General features: G+C 45.5%; 1 protein-coding gene across 8 annotated transcripts in view; it reads left to right on the top strand.

Moving 5' to 3' along the window:
• Positions 1–1,215: 1,215 nt before the first annotated feature.
• The window catches only part of tmem107l (transmembrane protein 107 like), a 56,738-nt gene continuing 34,363 nt past the window's right edge, over positions 1,216–23,590 (top strand). For 2 of the 8 annotated variants that reach the window (XM_052040122.1, XM_052040121.1), the window contains exons 1-5: positions 1,216–1,236; positions 2,239–2,416; positions 6,326–6,443; positions 11,233–11,300; positions 18,385–18,485. In XM_052040122.1, the coding sequence (XP_051896082.1) occupies positions 6,357–6,443; positions 11,233–11,300; positions 18,385–18,485 (256 nt within the window). In that variant the 5' untranslated portion in view covers positions 1,216–1,236; positions 2,239–2,416; positions 6,326–6,356. The other 6 variants (XM_052040125.1, XM_052040124.1, XM_052040126.1 and 3 more) reach the window with 6 other exon arrangements.

Raw genomic sequence — 23,590 nt, 5'->3', positions numbered from 1 at the left:
AGTTGTTGAGAGAGGCTGAACAGGCCATAATTCTATTTGTTGGAATGTAGGAGACTGCGAGGTGATCTTATAGAGGTGCATAAAATCATGAGGGTATAGATTGGGTGAATGCACACAGTCGTTTTCCCAGGGTTGAGGAATCAGGTTTAAGGTGACGGGAGAGATTTAATAGGAACCTGAGTGGCAACTTTTTCATCCAGAAGGCAGTTCATTTATGGAAATGAGCTGCCAGGGAAGTGATTGAGCCATGTACATTAACAACATTTTAAAAGACACCTTGAAAGAGAATAGGAAAGGTTTAGAGGCTAAGGAGCCAAACGTGGGCGAATGAGACTAGATTAGATGCGCATCTTGGCGGCATGGACTGGTTGGGTAGAAGGGCCCGTTTCTGTTCTATGGCCTTTCTTATCTCTCTGGTCTTTTCCTGCCTCCTTACAGTTCATTGTATTTCTAAGTCTTGTATCATTTGCATTTTCACAAATTGTTCCCTGTTTGTCCAAATGTACTGTATATGAAAGGAAAGCTGTGAACCCAAGACCAACTCCTGAACATTTCCCTCCAGTCCTAAAAGAAAAACCTTTGCTGATCAGCCAATTTTACTTCCCTGCACCGACAGTCAATTTTATTCCATGGCATTTAATCTTGTCAATAGCACAATTATCCATGTACAGCATTATCAGCTGTACTTCATTCAGGGAAATTCTGTATTATTTTTAAAAAAATTGTCTATTTGAAACAATTTGCCTACAATAAACCCATACTGAATTTCTGTAATCAATCTACACGTTCACGTGAATGCTAATTCTATCCCAGATTATTCTGAGAATTTACCCCATCACTGAAGGTCAAACTGACTGGTCTGCAGTCGAATAAAACTCCCAGAATCCACTGAATGTTCGGAAATCCGATGGTTCGGCATCAAACCGACCGAACACCGACACTCACCAACCTCGAATTTTATTTTACATCACAAAATCACCCATTCCACAGTTGCAGATCTAAATTCACAGCACCCAAAGCGCCTCATTCCCTGCATGGATCTATCGCTGAGAGTCAGGACCTCAGCAGCCTCCCAGCCGTGCAGGGGGAGCCTTCAATGGGCGCTTTGTTACCCAGAAGGCAACGCGCGATAGAAGGGCATCCACTTACTTTGAAGGATCTCAATGCGCAGGCGCACGGGTCCAGGCCGCTGCCGTGGACCGGGGCGGGGCGGGGCGGGGCGGGGCGGGGAGTGAGGTGAGCGGGGTCGGGGGGGGGGGTCGGAGGTGCTGGAGAAGGTGGGAGCGGGGCCGCGGTCACGGGGGGGGGAGGTGCTCGGCCCCGGTTGGGGACGTTGGACCGGCGTTCCACACGCAGCGGTCGGCCCTGGTTACCCGGGCAACCGCGCGTCCTCTCCGAACGGGGGGAGGAAGATATCTGGACTCGGGGGTGGGGAGGGTCGGCCCAGCCCCAGCCCCAGCCCCAGCCCCAGCCCCAGCCCCAGCCCACCGGCTGAGGGTGGGGGGAGGTGGGGGGGTTCGGCTGAGGGTGGGGGGAGGTGGGGGGGTTCGGCTGTGGGTGGGGGGAGGTGGGGGGGGTTCGGCTGAGGGTGGGGGGAGGTGGGGGGGGTTCGGGTGAGGGGGGGGGAGGTGGGGGGGGTTCGGGTGAGGGTGGGGGGTGCGGGGTTCGGGTGAGGGTGGGGGGAGGTAGGGGGTGCGGGGGTTCGGGTGAGGGAGGTGGGGGGAGGTAGGGGGTGCGGGGGTTCGGGTGAGGGAGGTGGGGGGGTGGTGCGGGGGTTCGGGTGAGGGAGGTGGGGGGAGGTAGGGGGTGCGGGGGTTCGGGTGAGGGAGGTGGGGGGGTTCGGGTGCGGGGGTTCGGGTGAGGGAGGTGGGGGGGGGTGGTGGGGTTCGGCTGAGGCCAGGAATAGTTCTCACGATGGCAGAACTGGGAATAAGGCAGGGGCATTTTTCGGGATAAAAGGAATTCTAGATGAGAGAGGGAACTGTTCCTGGCAACAAGGGAAGGGAAGTAGGGATAAGGTAGAGAATTCTTCCCAGGATCAAGGGAGTTGGGGAGGGAAATAACCCTAGAATCGAGGAATTGAGGGATGGCAGGACTTCTGCTGGCTGACAACACAGGCGCACCTCAAGGATGTGTTCTTAGTCATGAGTATAGAGACTGTCGAGCAGTGGGCTGTGTGGCTTGGCACAGCTCAAATGCCATCTATAAATTCACCGATGACACCACTGTTGTTGGCAGAAGCTCAGATGGCGACGAGGAGACGTACAGGAGTGAGATAGATCGGCTGGTTGAGTGGTGTCTCAACAACCACCTCACACTCAACGTCTGCAAGACCAAGGAATTGATTGTGGACTTCAGGAAGGGGAAATTGGGAGAACACACACCAGTCCTCATTGAGGGGTCAGCAGTGGAAAGGGTGAGCAGCTTCAAGTTCCTGGGTGTCAGCTTCTCAGAGGATCTATCTTGGGCCCAACACATTGATGCAATCATGAAGAAGGCACGCCAGCAGCTCTACTTCGTTAGGAGTTTTTGTTAGGAAAAGCAGCAGAAATAAACCTGCTCAGTTTTCAGAGCATCTTGTGGATCCCTCAGCACTGAGGCTCATATGGACGACATATTGGTTGTACCAGTTATAACTACAGCACAGCTGTGAAAGGATCTCCTCACTTGTTACCCACTGCACTGTTCATTTTTATCTGACTGCATTTCTGTGCAGTAGCATGGGAAGTTTTATTTAATATGCTTCTGTTTCTCCACCTCACCTAAGACATTATAAATCAGAAGTTGTAATTTTTTTCCAGTGCTTTTCTCTATTTTCCCTTCCTCCCTTCCACACTGTTACCAGCCTCTCTTTTTTGTTTCTGATCCCCAAGAAGAACATCATCAGCCAGTGGAGGTTGCACTGTAGCACAATTATGCACTCGAGCTGCATGGACCCTGGCTGCCGAGGCAGAGTTAGTGGAGGGATCTGCAGGCTGTGACTGGGCAGCAGAGCACAGGAACTAGGACTCTGATATCAGAGTCACCAAGAACTATCTAACATCCTGATTCTAGATAGTTCTCAGTGACTTTAATGATCAAATCTACAGAAGGCTGATGAACATAGACAGCAAATTGCTGGGTTCACTGGTACACTAGCTGAAATGCTTGTGCACTCGTATAAAACAGAGGAGTCATAGCTGAGACATGACCTTTGCACAGAGCGAGCGAGTTCATGTCACTCGTGACAAAAAGCCAGGGATAGTGTGATGAATACTTGAACTGATCAAAGAGTCGGCAAGGGTTTGTCTGAGTACTTAGTTGAAATGCTTCATTCCTTCCAATGAAGCTACTCCCAAAATGCTGTTGGGGAGGGAGTTCCAAAATTTAGACCCAGTGTTGAAAGAGGAATGACAATATATTTTCAAGTCAGGATAGTGTGTGATACGGAGAGAAATGTGGGTGGCAGACGTAGGGTCACATGGTACAGAAGCAGCCCCTGTGGCCCACCCTGTCGGTGCTATCAAGTTCCCATGCAACTTCTTGATAATACAAGGTCCCAGACTTGGGAAATGTTGGAATAGTCTGTGAACAACTGGAATGCATTTTATAGATGACACAGACTGCAGTCACTGTGCTGCAGTTATTGAAAAAGACCTGATAGAGGTTTTTAAAATTATGAGAGGCATAGGTAGGGTAGATGGTCAGAATCTATTTCCCAGGGTAGAAGTTTCAAACACCAGAGGACACGCTTTTAAGGTTAGAGGGGGAAGTTCAAAGGTGACGTGAGGGGCAAGTTTTTTTGACACAGAGAATAGTAGGTGCTTGGAATGGGTCACCAGGGGTAGTAGTGGAAGCAGGCACTTTGGTGGAGTTTAAGTGGCTTTTAAACAGACACATGAATATGAGGGGAATGGAGGGATGTGGATGATACACAGGGGGAGGACATTTAGTGTGTATTGGCATCAAGGTCAGCACAACATTGTGAGCCAGGTGGCCCGTCCAGTGCTGTGCTGTTCTATGTAAGAATGTTTAGGCTGGTGGATGGCATACCAATGCCTTGGGTGGAGTTGAGCTTCATGAGTATTGTTGCACTGATCCAGGGAAGTAGAGAACTTTCCATCGCACTCCTGATCTGTACATTGTAGTCACAGTTTTTTTGTAATTGGACCTGTCAACTGAATACAGCAGCAGGTCGGAGCTTCGGGATCCTAAGGTGAGTGACTCACTGTGCAACACGCTTTCTGCTATCTACGAGGTACAAATCAGGAGTGTGGTGGAATGGTGTCTGCTTCCTTAGATGAGTGTGGCTCCAGCAATACGTGCAAAACTCAACAACAACCAAGGCAAAGCTATCTCCTGTTGGAGAGGGTCATTGCCTGACTTTTTTGCACATATGTTGCTTGTCACTGATCAGCCTATGCCTGGGTGTTGTTATGCGGGCTGGCCATTTATTTTTGGAAGATAATATGCACTGATAAAGGGAACATAATCTGATGGATTTGCAGGATGTATTCAGTAATGTTTCTAGAAGGCCTTACTTCCCACCATAGTATCAATGATTTGGAAGAAGAAATGGCAGATTTCTATGTATAGAGTCATACAGCACGGAAACAGGCCTTTCAGCCCAACTCATCCATGCCAACCAAGATGCCCATCTAAGCTAGACGCATTTGCTCATGATTGGCCCATATCCCTCTAAACCTTTTCTATCCATGTACCTGCCTAAATGTCTTTTAACTGTTATTGTACCTGCCTCAACCGCTTCCTCTGGCAGTCTATTTCCATATACGCACCGCCATCTGTGTGAAGAAGTTGCCCCTAAGATCCCTTTGAAATCTATGTTTAAGAATGACAATGAATTAGGCCCAATATGTACAGGAAGTTAAAGGTAGTGTATGAAATTGTACATAGGTTCAACATGAAGTATGAATTTATGTAACTGCATTTATGTAACTGGGAACTGTGGAAGAGGTAAGTGTCCATGTGCAGCAAACCAATTGGTATAAAAACTCATCAGAAGGCATGTGGAATGTTATGCTTTGCCTCAAGGCAATTGGAATAAAATAGTGAATGAGTCAGAACTTGTGTTTCAGTGCATGATCTTGGCTGGACCTCCAGAATGCTGCATTTAGTTGTGGAGAGTGGTTCAACAAAAAAATAGGCCTTGGAAGGTGTACAGTTTAGTGTAAGTAGACTGATATTGGGATTTAAAAGGGTTAAATTGCAAGAGAGGTGCCTGAATCTGTTTTGGGTTCAAAAAGCCAGGGATTAGACTATTTCATGAGAGGGAGAAGCAGGAGGAAACAGTTGGCCTTTGTACCCATCCTGCCTTTTGACTGATCTTACAGTTCAGTTTCCCTGTCCTTCACTGGATCTCTTTAATATCTATAAATCCATGGATCTCTGCTTTGAATATTCTCAGCTACTTTAACACTTCTAAGTCCCTAAACATTTTGTTTATTTTTTGTCCTTCTGCCATTGAAAGTTTCTCAGTGATCAACATGCTTAGGGTGGTTCTTTTGACTGTCCCCGGGACTTAGGTTAAAGTGTACTCCCCTATTTTTACATAGACTTCAATGAATTGCTTAAAGTAAAACTGGAGTATTAAGGTGTGGCACTCATTCCTCTTCCCTCCATGCCATTCCACCTATCCTCATGATCGAAGTTAAATGAAAGGCTTTGTATATGAGCTTGTTTAACCGTGAGGCATTTTTCTGCTTTAAAGATGCTTTGTAAATGTCAGCAATTATTGGAACTTGAAAGAAGGTCCTCACATGTACTTGTTTCTATACGGGCAGGCATGGTAGTGTAGCCGTTAGCGTTACAATATTACAACACCAGCAACCTGGGTTCAATTCCAGCCACTGTCTGTAAGGAGTTTGTGCGTTCTCCCAGTGTCTGCGTGGGTTTCCTCCAGGTGCTCCGGTTTCCTCCCACATACTAAAGGCATATGGGTTAGGAAGTTGTGGGCATGCAATGTTGGAGTTGGAAGTGTGGCAACACTTGCGGGCTGCCCCCAGAACACTCAGTGCAAAAGGTGCATTTCACTGTGTGTTTCGATGTACGTGTGACTAGTAAAGACATCTTGTTATTGTCTAATCTATAAAAGACTGCGGATGCTGGAAATCTGAACCAAAAACAGGAAGTGTTGTAAGTACTCAGTTAAGACATGATCTGTGGAGAGACAATCTAGTTTCTCCATAAATATTGCCTGACCTGCAAAATATTTCCAGTATTTTCTGTTTTATTTCACTTCTCTCTGAAGTTAGCTGGTTTAAATATTAGGGTAGAGATAAGAGAATAATTGTCTTGCCTTTTAAAAGTTTCCTCTTCATTTTTGCAGGTACAACTTGAGTGCAGAGCAGGAACTGGAGATGTCGATGCCTACCAGCCTAGTACCATCACGATTTCTGACACTCATGGCTCATTTTCTCATAGTAGTCAATATCTTCTGGTCCAGGGTAGGTATAGAGGAAAGAGAAACAAAGGACTGCAGATGCTGGAACCTAGATGAAAAAACAAGATGTTGGAGGAACTCAGCAGGGCAGGCAGCATCTGCGGAGAAAAGCAGGCGGTCAACGTTTTGGGTTAGGACCCTTCTTCAGGACTGAAGATAGGAAAAGGGGAAGCCCAATATATAGGAGGGAAGACAGAGCAGTGATAGGTGGACAAAAGAGGGGAGGCAGGGTGGGCACAGGGAGGTGATAGGTAGATGCAGGTAAGTGATAGTGACAGGCAGGTGTGGGGGAGGAGGGCAGGGCACATCCACTGGGGGATGGGTCAAAGGTATGAGGGGTGGGGATGAGAAGAAAAGGAGAGAGGAAAAAAAAGAATAAAATGGCGAGGAGAAAAAAGAGAGTGAGGCTAGGAAAGAAAAGAAGGGGCAAGGTGGTGGTGTGGTGGTTGGTTTACTTAAAGTGGGGGAATTAGATGTTCATCCTGTTAGGCTGTAAGGTCCCAAGACAGAAGATGAGGTGCTGTTCCTCCAGTTTGCAGTTAGATTTCTCCCGGCAGCAGAGGGGACCGAGGACTGACATATCGGTGATGGAGGGGGAGGGGGAGTTGAAATGACTGGCAGATATAGGAGAAACATGAGGGACAGTTCTCTGCCCAGATGAAGTTCAGCCTTCACCAAAGCTCAATATTTGGTGGGGTCAGCATCTAGAGACAAAGAGGTAGAGCTAAAACCTGCACTTATGTAGAGCCATTATCGAGGGTCTGAGTTATGGAGAGAGGTTGAGCAGGTTGAGACTTTTTTTTCCATTGGAGTGTGGGAGAATGAGGTGTGATCTTATAGAGGTGTATAAAATCATGAATGGCATAGGTACGGTGAATGCACACAGCCTTTTTCCCAGGGGTGAGGAATTAAGAACTAGAGGGCATAGTTTAAGATGGGTGGGGGGGGGGGGGGGTGGAGAAACAGATTTAATAGGAACCTGAAGGACAACTTTTTCACCCAGTATATAGAGTGAGCTGCCAGAGAAAGTCATTGTGGCAGGTTCATTAACAACATTCGCGAGGTTCTTGGACAGGAATGGTTTAGAAGGATGGGTCAAACATTGGCAAATGGGAATCTTGGTTGGCATGGACCATTTGAGCTGAAGGGCCTGTTTATGACTCAATGATTCAGTTATCATAGATGACCATCCCAAGGTACTTCACAAAAAGTTTATTCAGATCAAAATGGACATTGACAGTGGAATTATTAGGAGCAAGATCTAAACAATTAGTTTCCATTAGTGGGGGGGGGGGGGGGGGGCGGTGGGGATGCACAAACGAGAGCTAGAGGGATGCTGTAAAACTGGAGGAAGTTGCAGAGGTGGAAAGTGATGAAGCCGTGACCTTTTTGTTTTAAAAAGCATTGGGAAGCAATGAGCAAGGACTACGATGACAGGAGCGAGACCTGGTGTAAGGTGTGCCACTGGCAACTGAGTTTTGGAGAAGCTGAAGGTTACGGTGGAGGCTGTGAGACTGGGCAGGAGAGCATTGGATGAGATTAGATTTATGAAGATAAGGTGACAGATGAAAATTTCAGTAGTGAATGCACTGAGGCAGGAGCAGAAGGCACGGTACAATAGGACCAGGATGTCACAGAGTCGTATGGATCAGTAACATAATGCAAATGAAATTAAGAAAGGATGCTATGGATTGTCTAGATAAAACAAGCCTGGAGATGAGAAAGAAAGTCAGAATTGCAAATGCTGTGCTTGCCACGAATTCCAGAACCACTCTGAGGCTGCTCCAAATGTTGCCAGGGGTGATTTTCTTCAGTGGATGCAGAAGCATCTGAGCAATGGAGGGCCTGAACCCTCGGGCCCGTTTCATTTGATGCCCCTTCAAGATAGAGTTATGGAGTTGTACAGCACAGAATCAGGCTTTTTGGCCCAACTTGTCTGTGCTGACCAAGTTGCCTAACTGACCTAGCCCCATTTGCCTGTGTTTGGCCCATGTCCCTCTAAACCTTTTCTATCCACGTAATTGTCCAAATCCCTTTTAAATGTTGTAATTGTACCTGCCTCTACCACTTTCTCTGGCAGTTTGTTCCTCTGGCAGAGTATTCGCCGCCCTCTGTGGAAAAAGTTGCCCCTTGTGTCCCTTTTAAATCTTTCCCCTCACTTTAAACCTATGCCCTCTAGTTTTAGATTCCCCTCGCCTGGAGAAAAGGCTTTGGCTATTGATCTTATCCTTGCCCCTCATGACTTTATAAACCAGTATACAGTCCCCTCAGCCTCCTACACTTAAGGGAGAAAAGTCCTAGCCTATCCAGTCTTTCCTTATAAACCAAGCCCACCAGTCCTGGTAACATCCTTGTAAATCTTTTATGCACCCTTTCCAGATTAATGACATCATTCCTATGGTTGGGTGACCAGAACTGTGCCGAGTACTCCAAATGTAACCGTGCCAATGTCTTGTACAGCTGTAACATGACGTCCTAACTATTATACTCAATTCTGACTGATGAATGCAAGTGTGCCAAGCACCTTCTTCACCACCCTGTCCACCTGTGTCACCACTTTCAAGGAACTATGTACCTCCACCCTCTATTTTATAACCCTCTCCAGGGCCCTACAATTTACTGTGTGATCCTGCCCTGGTTTGTCTTGCCAAAATGCAATACCTCACATTTATCTGAATTAAACTCCATCTGCCATTCCTCGTCCCGCTGTCCCAGTTGATCAAAATCCTGTTGTAGTCTTAGATAACCATAGTGTCTAACTGTGTTTACCTGGCGTCCATGTATCATTCCTGTCTTACTTAAAGATGAACATTATCTTCTCTGGTGCTGGTGACCAGTTGTCCTTTGGCAAGTAGTGATATGAATAGATATAAAAATTTGCAAGGGTTCTCCAATCCCTAATACATGTTTTTGATTTCTGCATTGAGGTATGATTGAATATCAGTTGCAAGCACCCTTACCTCTTAAGCAGAACATCTGAGTCCCAGTCCCAGGGACCAGAGTGTAGAAATCTCAGTTGATGCTCTGCTGTAGTGCTGAGAAGGTAGTGAGAGACACATTGTCAGAGGTCCCATAGAGTCAGACAGCATGGAAACAGGCCCTTCAGCCCAACAGATCCATGCCAACCAAGATTCCCATCTAAGCTAGTGTTTGGTCCATACTCCCTCTAAACCTTATTTCAAATGAAATTAACTTGAGACCCCAGCTATCCCCCAAGAGATCCAATGAGAGTATTTTCAATAACAGGGCTAATATGACAGTCAACATTCGTGAAGCAGCAACTTGTATATTATGTCATGGCTACACTTCAAAATGTACTCAATGACTTTGGAACATTGAGTTTGTGAAAAGTTGCCAGGACTTGAGGGACTGAGTTATAGGGAGAGGTAGAACACTCTTAAGTGTTCCCCTACTGAAACTATTTCCTTGCTGCATAGGAGGCCATTCAGCCCATTGAGTCTATGCCAGCTCACAGCAATCCCATTTCTGCACTAATATCCCCTTTAACCTATTCTTCCTCCATTCCCATCAACTGCCTCCAGATCCTCCAGTTTCTTGCCTCTAACCAAGCAGATTCTGTCTTTGATTCCTGTGCCATCTTCTCTCTCCAGCACCAATATTCTCATTAATAAGTCTGCTACCCCTTCTCCTTTCTTATCCTCTTTGACATTTTGTGTCACAGAATATTTAATGCCCAGACCGTTCATCACCACCACATCACACTGCCTTATGGCTGACTGTGCTTGTGATTTACCAACCTTATTCTCCACACTCTGCTCATTAAGATACATGCATAGTGGGCCAAATTAATTGTTATTTCATTTCCATTTTAAGGCAAGAAGACCATAAAGTATAGGAGCAGAATTAGGCCACTTGGCCTATTGAGACTGTTCTGCCATTCAATCATGGCTGATTTTTTTTCTCAACCCCATTCTTCTGCCTTTTCCCCGTAACACTTAACCTCCCTACCAATCAAGAACCACACCCTCTGTGTCAATGAATTCCACGGATTCACCACCCTCTGGCTGAAGAAATTCCTCATCTCAGTTTTAAGGGACATCCCTTTATTCTGAGGCTGTGCCCTTGGATCCTAGACCCTCCTACTAATGGAAACATCCTCTCTACCTTCACTTGGTCCAGGCTTTCAGTATGCTGTAGGTTTCAGTGAGATCCCCCCTTATCCTCCTCAAATCCATTGAGCACTGGCCCAGAGCTATCAAATATTCCTCATACGTTAAGCCTTTCATTCCAGGGATCACTTTCATTGACAACCCCCAAGAAAATTTCTTGCACTTACCTAATCAAGTGTGAACTGACTTCTCTATTTTTTGCTTTGTTTGTCTTTAATTGTATCTTTATTTTTCCTTGCTCTGACTGTATTTACTAGTGCACTCTTGTTTTATACTCTGCCCACTCCTTAGGACTCTCATCTACCTTTGCTGCTCATTGGGAGTAATCTGTGAAATAATTGACTGGACTGAATCTCCCTACTTTTAGTGGACAGGACCTAGTTGGACAGTTTTCCATGTTATCAGGTCATAGAGCACGGAAACGGGCCCTTCGGCCCACCACGTCTATGCTGACCTTTGTGCACATCTGTACTAATTCCATTTGTCCCCATTAGGACCAGATCTTTCTATGCCTTGCCTATTTTAAATGCCTTTTAAACATAGTGATTGGATCTGAATGTGTGTGTAAAATTTTGCTTTGCTTTTATGAGTTTGCATTTGTTGTCTCTTCACTTGCTTGCTAATATAGTTTATTCTTCGATGCTTGTTTTTTTTATGTTGCAGGAAGACAATGTGTTGGCTTGTCTTCCCCCAAGCTACACCCTTCACCAGTATCAGAACCGTGACACAGAGTAAGTACTTATGCAAAGAAAGAATCTATAATAACAGTAAACAACCTGCTGGAGGAACTCAGCAAGTCAGGTAGCATCTGTGGAGGGAAGTGGGCAGTTAACGTTTCAGGTCAAGACCCTTCATTGGACTGAAAGATAGAGGGCCAGTATCCTTCCTTAGATACTGGGCCCAAAATTGCTCACGTTAGGGCCGAAGGGCCTGTTTCCATGCCATATAACTCTGACACTTTCTCAGCTACCTTTTCTTACTTTCCCAGCCCAGCTGCAATGAAGCATCAATAGGTTGGTGTGTGAAGTCTCAAACAGGTATACAAATGTCAAGTGATGTTCACTGAAGTATTTTGGTAGAAAAAGCAAATTGCTGCTTCAACTAAATTACAACCCTTTTTCTGCTCAATCCCTCCAACAGTGAGGACATATGGTGCAGAAGCAGCGATAAGGCCCCGCAAATCTGCTCCACAAGTCAATAAGATTCCATTTTTTGTTAAATCCTCATATTCTTTGTTTTTTCACATTCCCTTGGTCTCTATAAAACCTATTGGTCTTAATATTAAACATACTAGTTGATTGAACATACAAAACCCCCTGTGATCAAGGATTTTGAAGAGTTATGGCCCTCTCAGTGCTAGCCATTCATCCTGAGACTGATGTCCATTTCGGAACTCGAGGCAGGGGAAGCAAAGCATTCATACCAAGGTGCAGGTCCTCCTCAGCTTACAACGCCCGGCTTGTGTACAGCCCGTATAAATCAACGAACATCTGGGAGACTGGCAGGATGGATTTGCCGGCTGCTGTGGAGCTGCAGGTGAATTCTGCCACCTGGGAACTCAGTTTGTTGTCACATTTCTGATTCGTGAATGGATCGGGTTGTGAATCCTGCCATGTACTGGGAAGGGCCCACAGGTGAATTAATGGCACAAATAGAGATATAACATAGAACAGTACAGCACAAGAACAGGCCCTCAGCCACCATGTTGTGCTGAATTTATTAATCTAGTAATTAAACACCTAACTAAACTAATCCCTTCTGCCTACACAGTGTCCATATCTCTCCATTCTCTGCACATTCATGTGCCTATCTAAGAGTCACTTAAACACCTCTATCCTATTTGCCTCTACCACCACCTCTAAGAAAACATGTTAGGTCATCAAATGAGGCTAAATAGTTGAACTAAAGAACAAGAGAAGAGCAATCTCACTGTTATAGATAATGGACAAATTAATTCTTCTCTCAAACAAATTGTCTACTTTGGCACCCTCTCCAGCACAATTACCTCCTCCCTGTGGTGTGGGGACCACAACTGCACACAGTGCTCCAGGTGTGGCCTAATCAATGTTTTATGAAGTTGTAACAAGTCTTGTATTCCATGCCATTGGCCGATAAAGGTCAGCATCTCTTCTGCCTTCTTCACCATCCTACCTGCCTGTGCTGCCACTTTCAGGGATCTATAGACTTGTACCCAAAGGTGTCCACGTTCATCCAAAACTCCCTAGGGCCCGACCATTTACTGTGTACGTCTACTCTTATCTGGTCTTCCAAAATGCATCCCTTGATGCTTCTCAGGATTAAATTCCATCCTCCATTGCTTCATCCAACTAATAGCTGATCAATATCATATTGTAACCAAAGCCAATCCTCCTCACTGCTTACCACACTACAGATTTTGGTGTCATCTTCAGACTTGCAATATCATATCCCCTACATGCACATCCAAGTCATTAATGTATGTCACAAACATCCAAAAGTCCCAGCACTGATCTTTGTGGTACACCTTTCAAGAGGCGAGTCTCTGGGCTTTGTGTTCAGTTTCAGTGAGCAGAACCCTTAAAGAGGCCACTTGCGTATTGTTAGTAATAATTGATTGGCTAATTGGCAGCAGCCAATAAAAAGTTAGGGTTAAGCAGAGCAGCCATTGTGTGAGTGGTCAGTGTTAGAGTGGGGGACTGAGGCTTTGGCTCAAGAGACTTCAGTGAATAGATGTGGAGACTAAGGTGAGGTTAAGTTCTCTTTCTTTCTTCATTATTGCATGGGGAGAGCAGTGGGGATGACACCCAGTGCCGTGGTGTGCTCCTCTTGCATGATGTGGGAAGTCTGGAAGCCATTGTCCTTGATGATTACACCTGTAAGAAGTGCATCCGGCTGCAGCTCCTTACACACAGTGAGGGAACTGGAGCTGGATGACCGTTGGATCATTCAGGAGTTACAGGGAAGCGGTCACACACCTAAGTTGCAGGAAGCAGGTAGCTGGGTGACTGTCAGGAGTGAGAAGGAGAATAGGCAGTCAGTGCAGGGGACCCCTGTGGCTGTTTCCCTCAATAACAAGTATATCATTTTAGATAGTGTTGGGGAGGATGACCGACTAGCGGAAAGCCACAGTGGTCGAGTCTTGGGCACTGAGTCTGGCTCTTTGGCTCAGAAGGGAAGAGGCAAGCAGTAGTGATAGGGGATTCATTGGTCAGGGAAGCAGACAGGTTCTGTGGACAAGAACGAGACTATCGGATGGTATGTTGTCTCCCAGATGCCAGGGTCAGTGATGTCTTGGATTGAGTCCATAACATTAAGGGGGAGGGTGAGCAGCCAGAGGTTGTGGTCCACATTGGTACCAATAACATAGGCAGGAAAAGTGACGAGGTCCTGCAAAGTGAGTTCAAGGAGTTAGGTGCTAAGTTAAAAGTCAGGAACTCCAGGGCGGTGATCTCAGGATTGCTACCCGTGCCATGTGCTAGTGAGGCAAGAAATAGGAAGATGGTGCAGTTCATCATGTGGCTAGTGAGATGGTGCAGGAGGGAGGGCTTCAGATTTTTAGATCATTGGGCTCTCTTCCAGGGCAGCTGGGACCTGTACAAATGGGATGGTTTGCACCTGAGCTGGAGGGGGACTAATATCCTTGCAGGAAAGTTTGCTAGAGTTGCAGGGGGGGGGGGAACCAGAGTGGCAGGGCAGCAAGTGGAGAGGCTGTGGGGAAAGTAGATGTTAAGACTACAGGCAAAGATGGAAACCGAAAGGTTGATCATGGTGGGACTAATGTTCTGAGATGTGTCTATTTCAATGCAAGGAGTATTGTAGGTAAGGCAGATGAACTTAGAGCACAGATCCGTATGTGGAATTATGATGCTGTAGCCATTAGTGAGATTTGGTTGCAGGAGGGGCAGGGCTGGCAGCTCAATGTTCAGGGGTTCCATTGTTTTAGAGGGGGAGGTATTAAAGGGGGAAGGGGTGGCATTACTCAGAGAAAGTGTCACAGCAGTGCTCAGAGAGGACACACTGGAGGGCTTGACTACTGAGGCAATATGGGTGGAACTGAGGAATAAAAAGGGGATGACTACATTAATGGGACTATATTACAGACCTCCCAATAGTCAGCAGGATTTAGAGGAGCAAAATTGTAGACAGGTAGCGGACAGTTGTAGGAAATAAGGTTGTGATAGTGGGTGATTTTAACTTTTCACATGTTGACTGGGACTCCTGTACTATAAAAGGACTGGATGGGATAGAGTTTGTCAAATGTGTTCAGGAAAGCTTCCTTCATCAATGTGTACAGGTCCCAACTAGAGAGAGCACAATACTGGATCTCCTCTCAAGGAATGAGACAGGGTGGGTGACAGAAGTGAGTGTAGGGAACAGTTTGAATTTAGTGATAATTCCATTAGTTTCAAGATAATTATGGAAAAGGATAGGACTGGTCCTAGGGTTAAGATTCTAAACTGGAGGAAGGCCAATTTTGAGGGCATCAAAAAGGATCTGGCAGGCATGGATTGGGAATAGGCTGTTTTCTGGCAAAGAGATCCTTGGTAAGTAGGAGGGCTTCAAAAGTGAAATATTGAGAGTACAGAATCTGTCTGTTCCTGTTAGAATAAAAGACAAGGCTAACAGGTTTAGGGAACCTTGGTATCAAGGGATATTGAGGCCTAGTTAAGAAAAAGGAAAGAGGCGAATATCAGGTATAGGTAGTTAGCATCAAACAAGGTGCTTGAGGAGTATAAGAAATGCAAGAGAACACTTGGGAGAAATCAGCAGGGCTAAAAGAGGACATGAAGTTGCTCTGGCAGACAAGGTGAAAGAGAATCCCAAGGGTTTCTATAGCAATATTAAGAGCAAAAGGATAGCAAGGGACAAAATTGGTCATGTTGTAGATCAGCGTGGTCATCTATGCATGGAGCCAAGAGAGATGGGGGAGATCTTAAATGAATTTTTTGCATCTGTATTTACTCTGGAGACAGACAAACTATAGAACTGAGGCAAAAGAATAGTGAGGTCATGGACTGTAACCAGATTAATGAAGAAGAGGTGCTTGCTGTCTTGAGGCGAATTAGGGTGGATAAATCCCCAGGGCCTGTAGAGCTGTTCCCTTGGACCTTGAGAGACTAGTGCAAAAATTGCAGGGCCCTGGCAGAGATATTTAGAACATCTTCAGCCACAGGTGGGGTACTGGAAGACAGTTAATGTTGTTCTGTTGTTTAAGAAAGGCTGGGAAATTATAGATTGGTGAGCCCGACATCAGTCGTGGGTAAATTATTGGAAGGTATTCTGAGGGACAGGACACATAAATATTTGGATAGACAGGGCCTGACTATGGATAGTCAACATGGCTGTGTGCATGGCAGGTCACGTCTAACCAATCTTATGGAGTTTTTTTTTGAGGAGGTTACCAGGAAGGTTGATGAAGGGAAGGTGGTGGACATTGTCAAAGATCTTGCTAAAGTCCATGTAGACAAAGTCCTGCAATGGGAGGCTGCTCCATAACATTAGGTCGCTTTGCATTCAGGATGAAGTAGCCAATTGAATTGAACATTGCCTTAGTGGGAGAAGCCAGAGAGTGGTAGTAGATAGTTGTCTCTCTGATTGGAGGCCTGTGACTAGTGGTGTGCCACAGGTATCAGTGCTGGGCCTGTTGTTTCTCATTTATATTAATGATTTAGATGATAATGTGGTAAACTGGATCAGCAGATTTGTGGATGACACCATGACTGGGGGCGTAATGGACAGCGAGGAAGGCTATCAGCTCGTAATGTGATCTGGACCAACCGTGAAAATGAGCTGAAAAATGGCAGACGAGTTTGAGGTGATGCACTTTGGGAGGACAAACCAGAGTAAGACTTGCACAGTGAACGGTGGGGCACTGAGGTGTGCAGTAGAACAAAGGGATCCATAATTCCTTGAAAGTGACATCCCAGGTAGACAAGGTTGCAAAGAGCTTTTGGCACTTTGGCCTTCATAAATCAGGGCATTGAATACAGGAGTTGGGATGAAAGGGTGAGAGGTGAAATATAAGGGAGTCTTCTTCAGAGGGTGGTGCAAGTGTGGAACGAGCTGCCAGTGGAAGGGGTGGATGCAGGTTCAGTTGTAACATTTAAGGGAAGTGGATGAGAGGTATGGAGGGCTGTGATCCGGGTGCAGACAGATGGGACTGGGCAGAAAACCAGTTTGGTGTGGACTAGATGGGCCAAAGGGCCTGTTTCTGTGCTGTAATACTCTGACTCTATGACCACAGACTTACAATCAGAAAAGCAACTCCACCACCACTGTGTGTCTCCTATTACCAAGCCAATTTTGGATCCATTTTGTGGAGAGCAAAAATATAGCAAACCAATTTCTAGACATATGAAACTTATGAATTATAAAGTCAGAAGCCAAGCTCCCCATTGGAGCCACATTAATTCCTCAGTGACATAAACAATGTGCCCGTATCAACTTGGAATGCCTGTTGATCAGTCCCATCCAAAGTGATGGCAGCACTTGTGTAACTTAGAATGAAAGCCCTTGTGGATACAGACTGTTAAATCCAATTTGACTATTTTTCTTTAGATCTGTTGACTATTACATCTATGATTGAGAAAATAGCATTCTCTGTCAAAAAAGCAGAATGCTAAGACTTATTGGACTATTAACATTTTTTGTTGCAGTTGTTCAGTTTTGGTGAGGCCACACCTGGAATATGATGCAATTTTGGTCCCCTTACCTAAAACAAAATATTGTAACACTGGAGGTAGTCCAAAGGAGATTCACAGACCAGTTCCTGGGACAAGAGGGTTGTCCTATTGAGAGGTGAGATAGTTTGGGTCTGTATTCCTTAGAGTTTAGAAGAATGAGGGGTGACCTTATTTCAAATTTACAAGATTGTATGGGTTTGACAGGGTTGATGTTGGGATGTTTCCACTAGAGGGAGAGTCATGAACAAGGAGACATAGCTTATAAAATTGGTGGGGGTGGACACTTAAAACTGAGGTGCATAGAAATTTCTTCTCAGAGGGTAGTGAATCTCTGGAATTCTCTGCCTGAGGGTAGTGGAGACCATATCATTAGATATATTTAAGGTGGAGATGGATAAATATTTGTGAAAGATCAGGGAACTGGCACAGAAGTGGAGTTGAGACCAGCATAGATCAGCCATGATCACATCAAACAGCAGGGCAAGCTTGAGGGGCTGAGTGGCCTACTGCTTTCTTGTTTTCTTCAGCTCTTCACTGAAAGGCTTTAATGGTGGAAACCTAATGACGGTTTAAGAGGTTATATGGAAACAGTTATTAGGAGTGCCATGGTAAACTTGAGTTATCTTTTTGGATCTTGGAAGGATTCTGAAATGTGGACAGAATCTAAGAATTAGTCAAAGTTGAGTTTATTGTCATCTGCACAAGTGCAATGTTAAACTTGCAGCAGCATCACAGCCATAGTTAGACTTGGTTAGGGAAGATTTTCTGAAAAGTAAATAGTATGAAATCAAATGCAAAATAAATTCTCTCAAACTTTCTTTCAACAGATGCTGTGTGATTTGTGATTTATGCTGGTTCTTTCTAGTACTTTATTTCCATCTGCAGTTTTTTTTGGTTTTCATTTGCTTCAAAGTAAACTGTTTGCAGAGAAAGGGAATAATTGGAGAATTAGTTCTGTGATCTGGATAGAAAATTAATATTAAAACAATGGGGGCTGTTGCTAACAAAATAGTGGAACTGACTGCTGCCCTACTCTTGTTTTGTGGTGTTTCCATGTTACCTGTCTGGTTCCTACCTTTCCTTTGCATCTGCACACAAGAAACCAATGGTTTCTCTTCAATATCTGCTGACCATTGTCCTTTTTTACTTTCAGATTAATTGTGGCATTGTCACTGACTTTGGGCATGTTCCTAATTGAGCTGCTGGGCTTCTTCTCTGGAGTTTCCATGTTCAACAGCACCCAGAACCTCATTTGTATCCTTCACAGTAACACAGCATTCAGTGTTGATGAAATATCTTGCTGTTAAGATTGAGCAAAACATGACTATACTCAGTGGTGTTTACATGCCCATAGGAGTAGGGAGATTGGTTGGGTAGATGCTGTGAGCCAGATGGGGCAGGCATGAGCCGGGGGAATGGGCTCACAAATAATGAGAAGGTCACTTTAAAGGCTGAAATGAATAGAAATTACTTGTCTGATGGTTGTGGATTTTTGGAATTTTCTTGCCTAGCATGATCTGAATGCAGAGGCATGAGCTACATTTTTGGACTGTACTTGAGGCATTGAGAAATCAGGAAGGAAAACTGGCTCAAGGTGAAAGATAAGGTCAGTTAGAATCTGATGGCTGAAGGAGCAGGTTCATGTTTCTTTGACTTTCCTTTCTCTAAGGATGGGTCACCTTATCACTTGCTAGTATTTGCCAGTCATAAAATGTGTTTAAATTCTGCCACTGGATATAGAACAAAGAACAGAACACTACAGCACAGTACATTACAGGCCCTTCAACCCACAATGTTGTGCTGACATTTTATCCTGCTGTAAGATCTCTAACTCTTCCCTCCCACAGACACAAATGATAGGAATGGGAAGCTATCTAAGAGTCCCTTAATGTCCATAATGTATCTGCCCCCACAACCTCTGCCAGCAGTGTTCCACACACCCATCACTCTGGGTAAAAAAAAAACTTACCCCTGACATCCTCCTTGCACCTTCCTCCAATCACCTTAAAATTATGTCCCCTTGTTAGCCATTGTTGCCCTGGGAAAATTCTGACTGTCCACTTGACTAATGCCTCTTATCATCTTGTACACCTCTATCAAGTCACCTTTCATCCTCCTCCTCTCCAAAGAGAAAAGTCCCAGCTCACTTATCCTATCCTCATAAAATGTGCTCTTCAATCCAGGCAGCATCCTGGTAAATCACCTCTGCACCCTCTAAAGCTTTCACATCCTTCCTATAGGGAGGTGACCAGAACTGAACACGATACTCCCAAGTGTGGTCTAACCGGAGTTCTATAGAATTGCAACATCACCTTGCGGCTCTTGAACTCAATACCCCAACTAATGAAGGCCAACACTCCATGTGCCTTCATAACAACCCTATCGACCTGCATGGCAACCTTGAGGGATCTATGGATGTGGACCCCAAGATCCCTCTGTTTTTCCACACTAAGAGTCCTGCCATTAACCTTGTATTCTACCTTCAAATTCAATCTCCTGAAGTGTATCACTTCACTTATCCAGGTTGAACTGCATCTGCCACTTCAGCCCAGCTCTGCATTTTATCGATATCCTATTGTAATCTACAGCAACCTTTTACACTATCCACAACACCACCAACTTTGTATCATCAGCAAACTTACTAACCCACCCTTCCACATCCTGATCCAAGTCATTTATAAAAATCACAAAGAGCAGGGGTCCTAGAACAGATCACTGCAGAACACCACTGGTCACCAACCTCCAGGCAGAAATATGCTCCATCTACCACCACCCTCTTCTATGGGCAAGGTAATTCTGAATCCACACAACCAATTTTTCCTGGATCCCATGCCTCCTGACTTTCTGAATGAGCCTTCCATGAGGAACCTTATCAAACACCTTACTAAAATCCATGTACACTACATCCACTGCTCTACCTTCAATGTGCATTGTCACATCCTCAAAGAATTCAGTCAGGCTCATGAGGCATGACCTGCCCCTCACAAAGCCATGCTGACTGTCCCTAGTCAGCCTATGCTTCTCCAAATGCCCATAAATCCTGTCTTTATGGATCTTCTCCAGTAATTTGCCCACCACAGAAGAAAGACTCACTGGTCTGTGATCCCCAGGGTTATCCCTACTCCCAAAGGAACATTTGCCACCCTCCAATCATCTGGCACTACTGCTGTGGCCAGTGAGGATGCAAAGATCATCAAGGGTGCAGCAATCTCTTCCCTCACTTCCTATAATAACCTTAGATATATCCCATATGGTCCTGGTGACTTATCTATCCTAATGTTTTTAAAAAGTTCCAGCACGTCCTCTTTCCTCATGTCAACATGCCCTAGCATATCAGCCTGTTGTACACCATCCTCAAACATCAAGGTCTCTGGTGAATACTGAAGCAAAGTATTCATTAAGGACCTCCCCTACCTCTTCCAACTCCAGGCACATTTCCTCTTTTATACCTGATTGGTCCCACCCTCACTCTAGTCATCCTCTTATTCTTCACATACATGTAGAACACCTTGGTTTTCTTTGATCCTACTCACCAAGGCCTTCTCATGCCCCCTTCTAGCTCTCCTAAGTCCATTCTTAAGCTCCCTCCTGGCTACCTTGGAACTCTCCAGAGCCCTGTCTGATCCATGCTTTCTAAACCTCAGGTAAGCTTCTTTCTTCCTCTTGACAAGATATTCTACATCTCATGTCAACCAGTTCCTTCACTCTACCATCCTTACCCTGCCTCAATGGGACAAACCTATCCAGAGCCCCATGCAAGTTTTCCTTAAACAACCTCCACATTTCCACTGTGCACTTCCCCAAAATCTGTTTCCAAGTTCCTGCCTATCCTTCCTCAGTCTTTCTCCTGCCTAATTCCCCCTCCCCCAGTTAAATACTTCCCTCTATCTTCTGCTCCTATCTCTCTCCAAGGCTATGGTAACAGTCAAGGAGTTATGGTCACTATCGCCAAAGTGCTCTCCCACCGAGAGATCTGAAACCTGATCAAGCTTATTGCTTAATACCAGTATGACCTCTCCTCTAGTCAGCCTGTCCACATACTGTCAGGAATCCTTCCTGTACACACCTAACAAACTCCACCCCATCTATCCCCTTTACACTAAGGAGGTGTCAATCAATATTAGGGAAGTTGAGACCACCCATCACAATCCTGTTATTTTTGCACCTCAAATCTGCCTCCTGATCTGCTCTTCTGCATCTCTGCTGCTTTTGTTGGGGGGGGTGGGGGTGGTCTGTAGAATACTCCCAAGAGTGATTGCTTCCTTCCTGTTTCTGACTTCCACCAACTGACTCAGTAGACGATTCCTCCAGGACATCCCCGTGACACTGTCCCTGATCAACCAAGCCACTCCCCCACTTTTACCTCCATCCCTGTCCCTTTTGAAACATCTAAATACTGGAATATTCAGCAGCCATTCCTGCCCTTGCGACAGCCAAGTCTCTAATGGCCACACATCATAGTTCCATGTACTTACCCACACTAAGATCATCAGCCTTGTTCCTGATACTTCTTGCATTAAAGACACACTTCAAGCCCATCCAACTGACTGCAATTTTGCCCTTTCAACTGCCTATCCTTCCTTAGTCTTTCTACACTCTGCATTTACTTATACACTAAATGCACCAACTCTGACCTCATTCTGGTTCCTGTCCCCCCGCCAAGCTATTTTAAACCCTCCATAGAACCATACAGCACAAAACAGGCCCTTTGACCCACCATGTTGTGCTGTCCATCAAACCACCCTCACACTATTTAACCCTTTCCTCCCACATATTCCTCTATCTCACATTCCTCCATGTGCCTATCCAACAAACTCTTGAACCTGTCCAATGTATCTGCCTCCACCACCACCCCAGGCAGTGCATTCCATGCACCAACCACTCCCTGGGTGAAAAACCTCCCCCTGACATCTCCCCGAACCTCCCACCCATAACCTTAAAGCTATGCCCTCTCGTCTTGAGCATTGGTGCCCTGGGAAGGAGGCGCTGGCTGTCTATCTATTCCTCTCAATATTTTATATACCTCTATCATGTCTCCTCTCATCCTCCTCCTTCCCAGTGAATAAAGCCCTAGCACCTTAAGCCTGTGCTCCTATTCCATATGCTCTAATCCAGGCAGCATCCTGGTAAATCTGTTCTGCACCCTCTCCAACGTCTCCACATCCTTCCTATAATGCAGTGACCAAAACTGAACACAGTACTCTAAGTGTGGTCTAACTAGAGTTTTGTAAAGCTGCATCATCACTTCACAGCTCTTAAACTCAATCCCACAATTTATGAAAGCTAACATCCCAAAGACCTCCTTAACTGCTCTATCCACCTGAGGCAACTTTCAGTGAACTGTGAATATGAACCCCCAGATCCCTCTGCTCCTCTACACTGCCAAGTACCTTGCACTCTGCCCTGGAGTTTGTCCTTCCAAAGTGTACCACCTCACTTCTCTGGATTGAACTCCATCTGCCACTTGTCAGCCCAGCTCTGCATCCTATCAATATCCCTCTGTAAGCTCCGACAGCCCTCCACACTATCCACAACACCTCCAATCTTAGTGTCATCTTCAAACTTACTAACCCAGCCTTCCACCCCCCTCATCTAAGTCATCTATAAATATCACAAAAAGTAGAGGTCCCAGAACCGATCCCTGCAGGACACTAGTCACTGCCCTCCAATCCGAGGGCACTCCTTCCACCACAACCCTCTGCTTTCTACAGGCAAGCCAATTCCTAATCCACACAGCCAAGCTTCCCTGGATCCCTTGGTCTTTGACCTTCTGAAGAAGCCTACCATGGGGAACCTTCTCAAACACCTTACTAAAATCCATATAGACCACATCCAGCACACTACCCTCATCAATCTTCCTGGTCACCTCCTCAAAGAACCCTATCAGGCTTGAGGCAAGATCCTCCCTTCAAAGCTATGCTGGCTGTCCCTAATCAGTCCATGAAAACCGAAGAGAAGTATTCATTGAGAACTTCTCCCACTTCTGCCGCCTCCAGGCACATTCTCCCTCCTTTGTCTTTAATCGGACCTACCTTTACCCTAGCCATCCTCCTACCCTTCACGTACATGAAAAAGGCCTTGGGATTTTCCTTAACCCTACTAGCCAACACCTTTTCATGTCCCCTTCTAGCTCTCCTCAGCCCTTTAAGTTCCTTCCTCGCTACTCTATATTCCTCACAGGCCCTGTCTGAACCTTGCTGCTTATACCTTATGTATGCTACCTTCTCCCTAACTAGTCGTTCCACCTTTCTTGTCACCCACAGCTCCTTCACCCTGCCATTCCTTCTCTGCCTCACCAGGACATATTTATCCCCAACATCCTGCATAAGATCCCTGAACATCGACCACATCTCCATGGT

The sequence above is a fragment of the Pristis pectinata genome, chromosome 27 (assembly GCF_009764475.1).
Source record: "Pristis pectinata isolate sPriPec2 chromosome 27, sPriPec2.1.pri, whole genome shotgun sequence".
In the NCBI taxonomy this organism is placed as follows: Eukaryota; Metazoa; Chordata; class Chondrichthyes; order Rhinopristiformes; family Pristidae; genus Pristis; species Pristis pectinata.
This window is presented reverse-complemented; position numbering and strand designations above follow the sequence as displayed.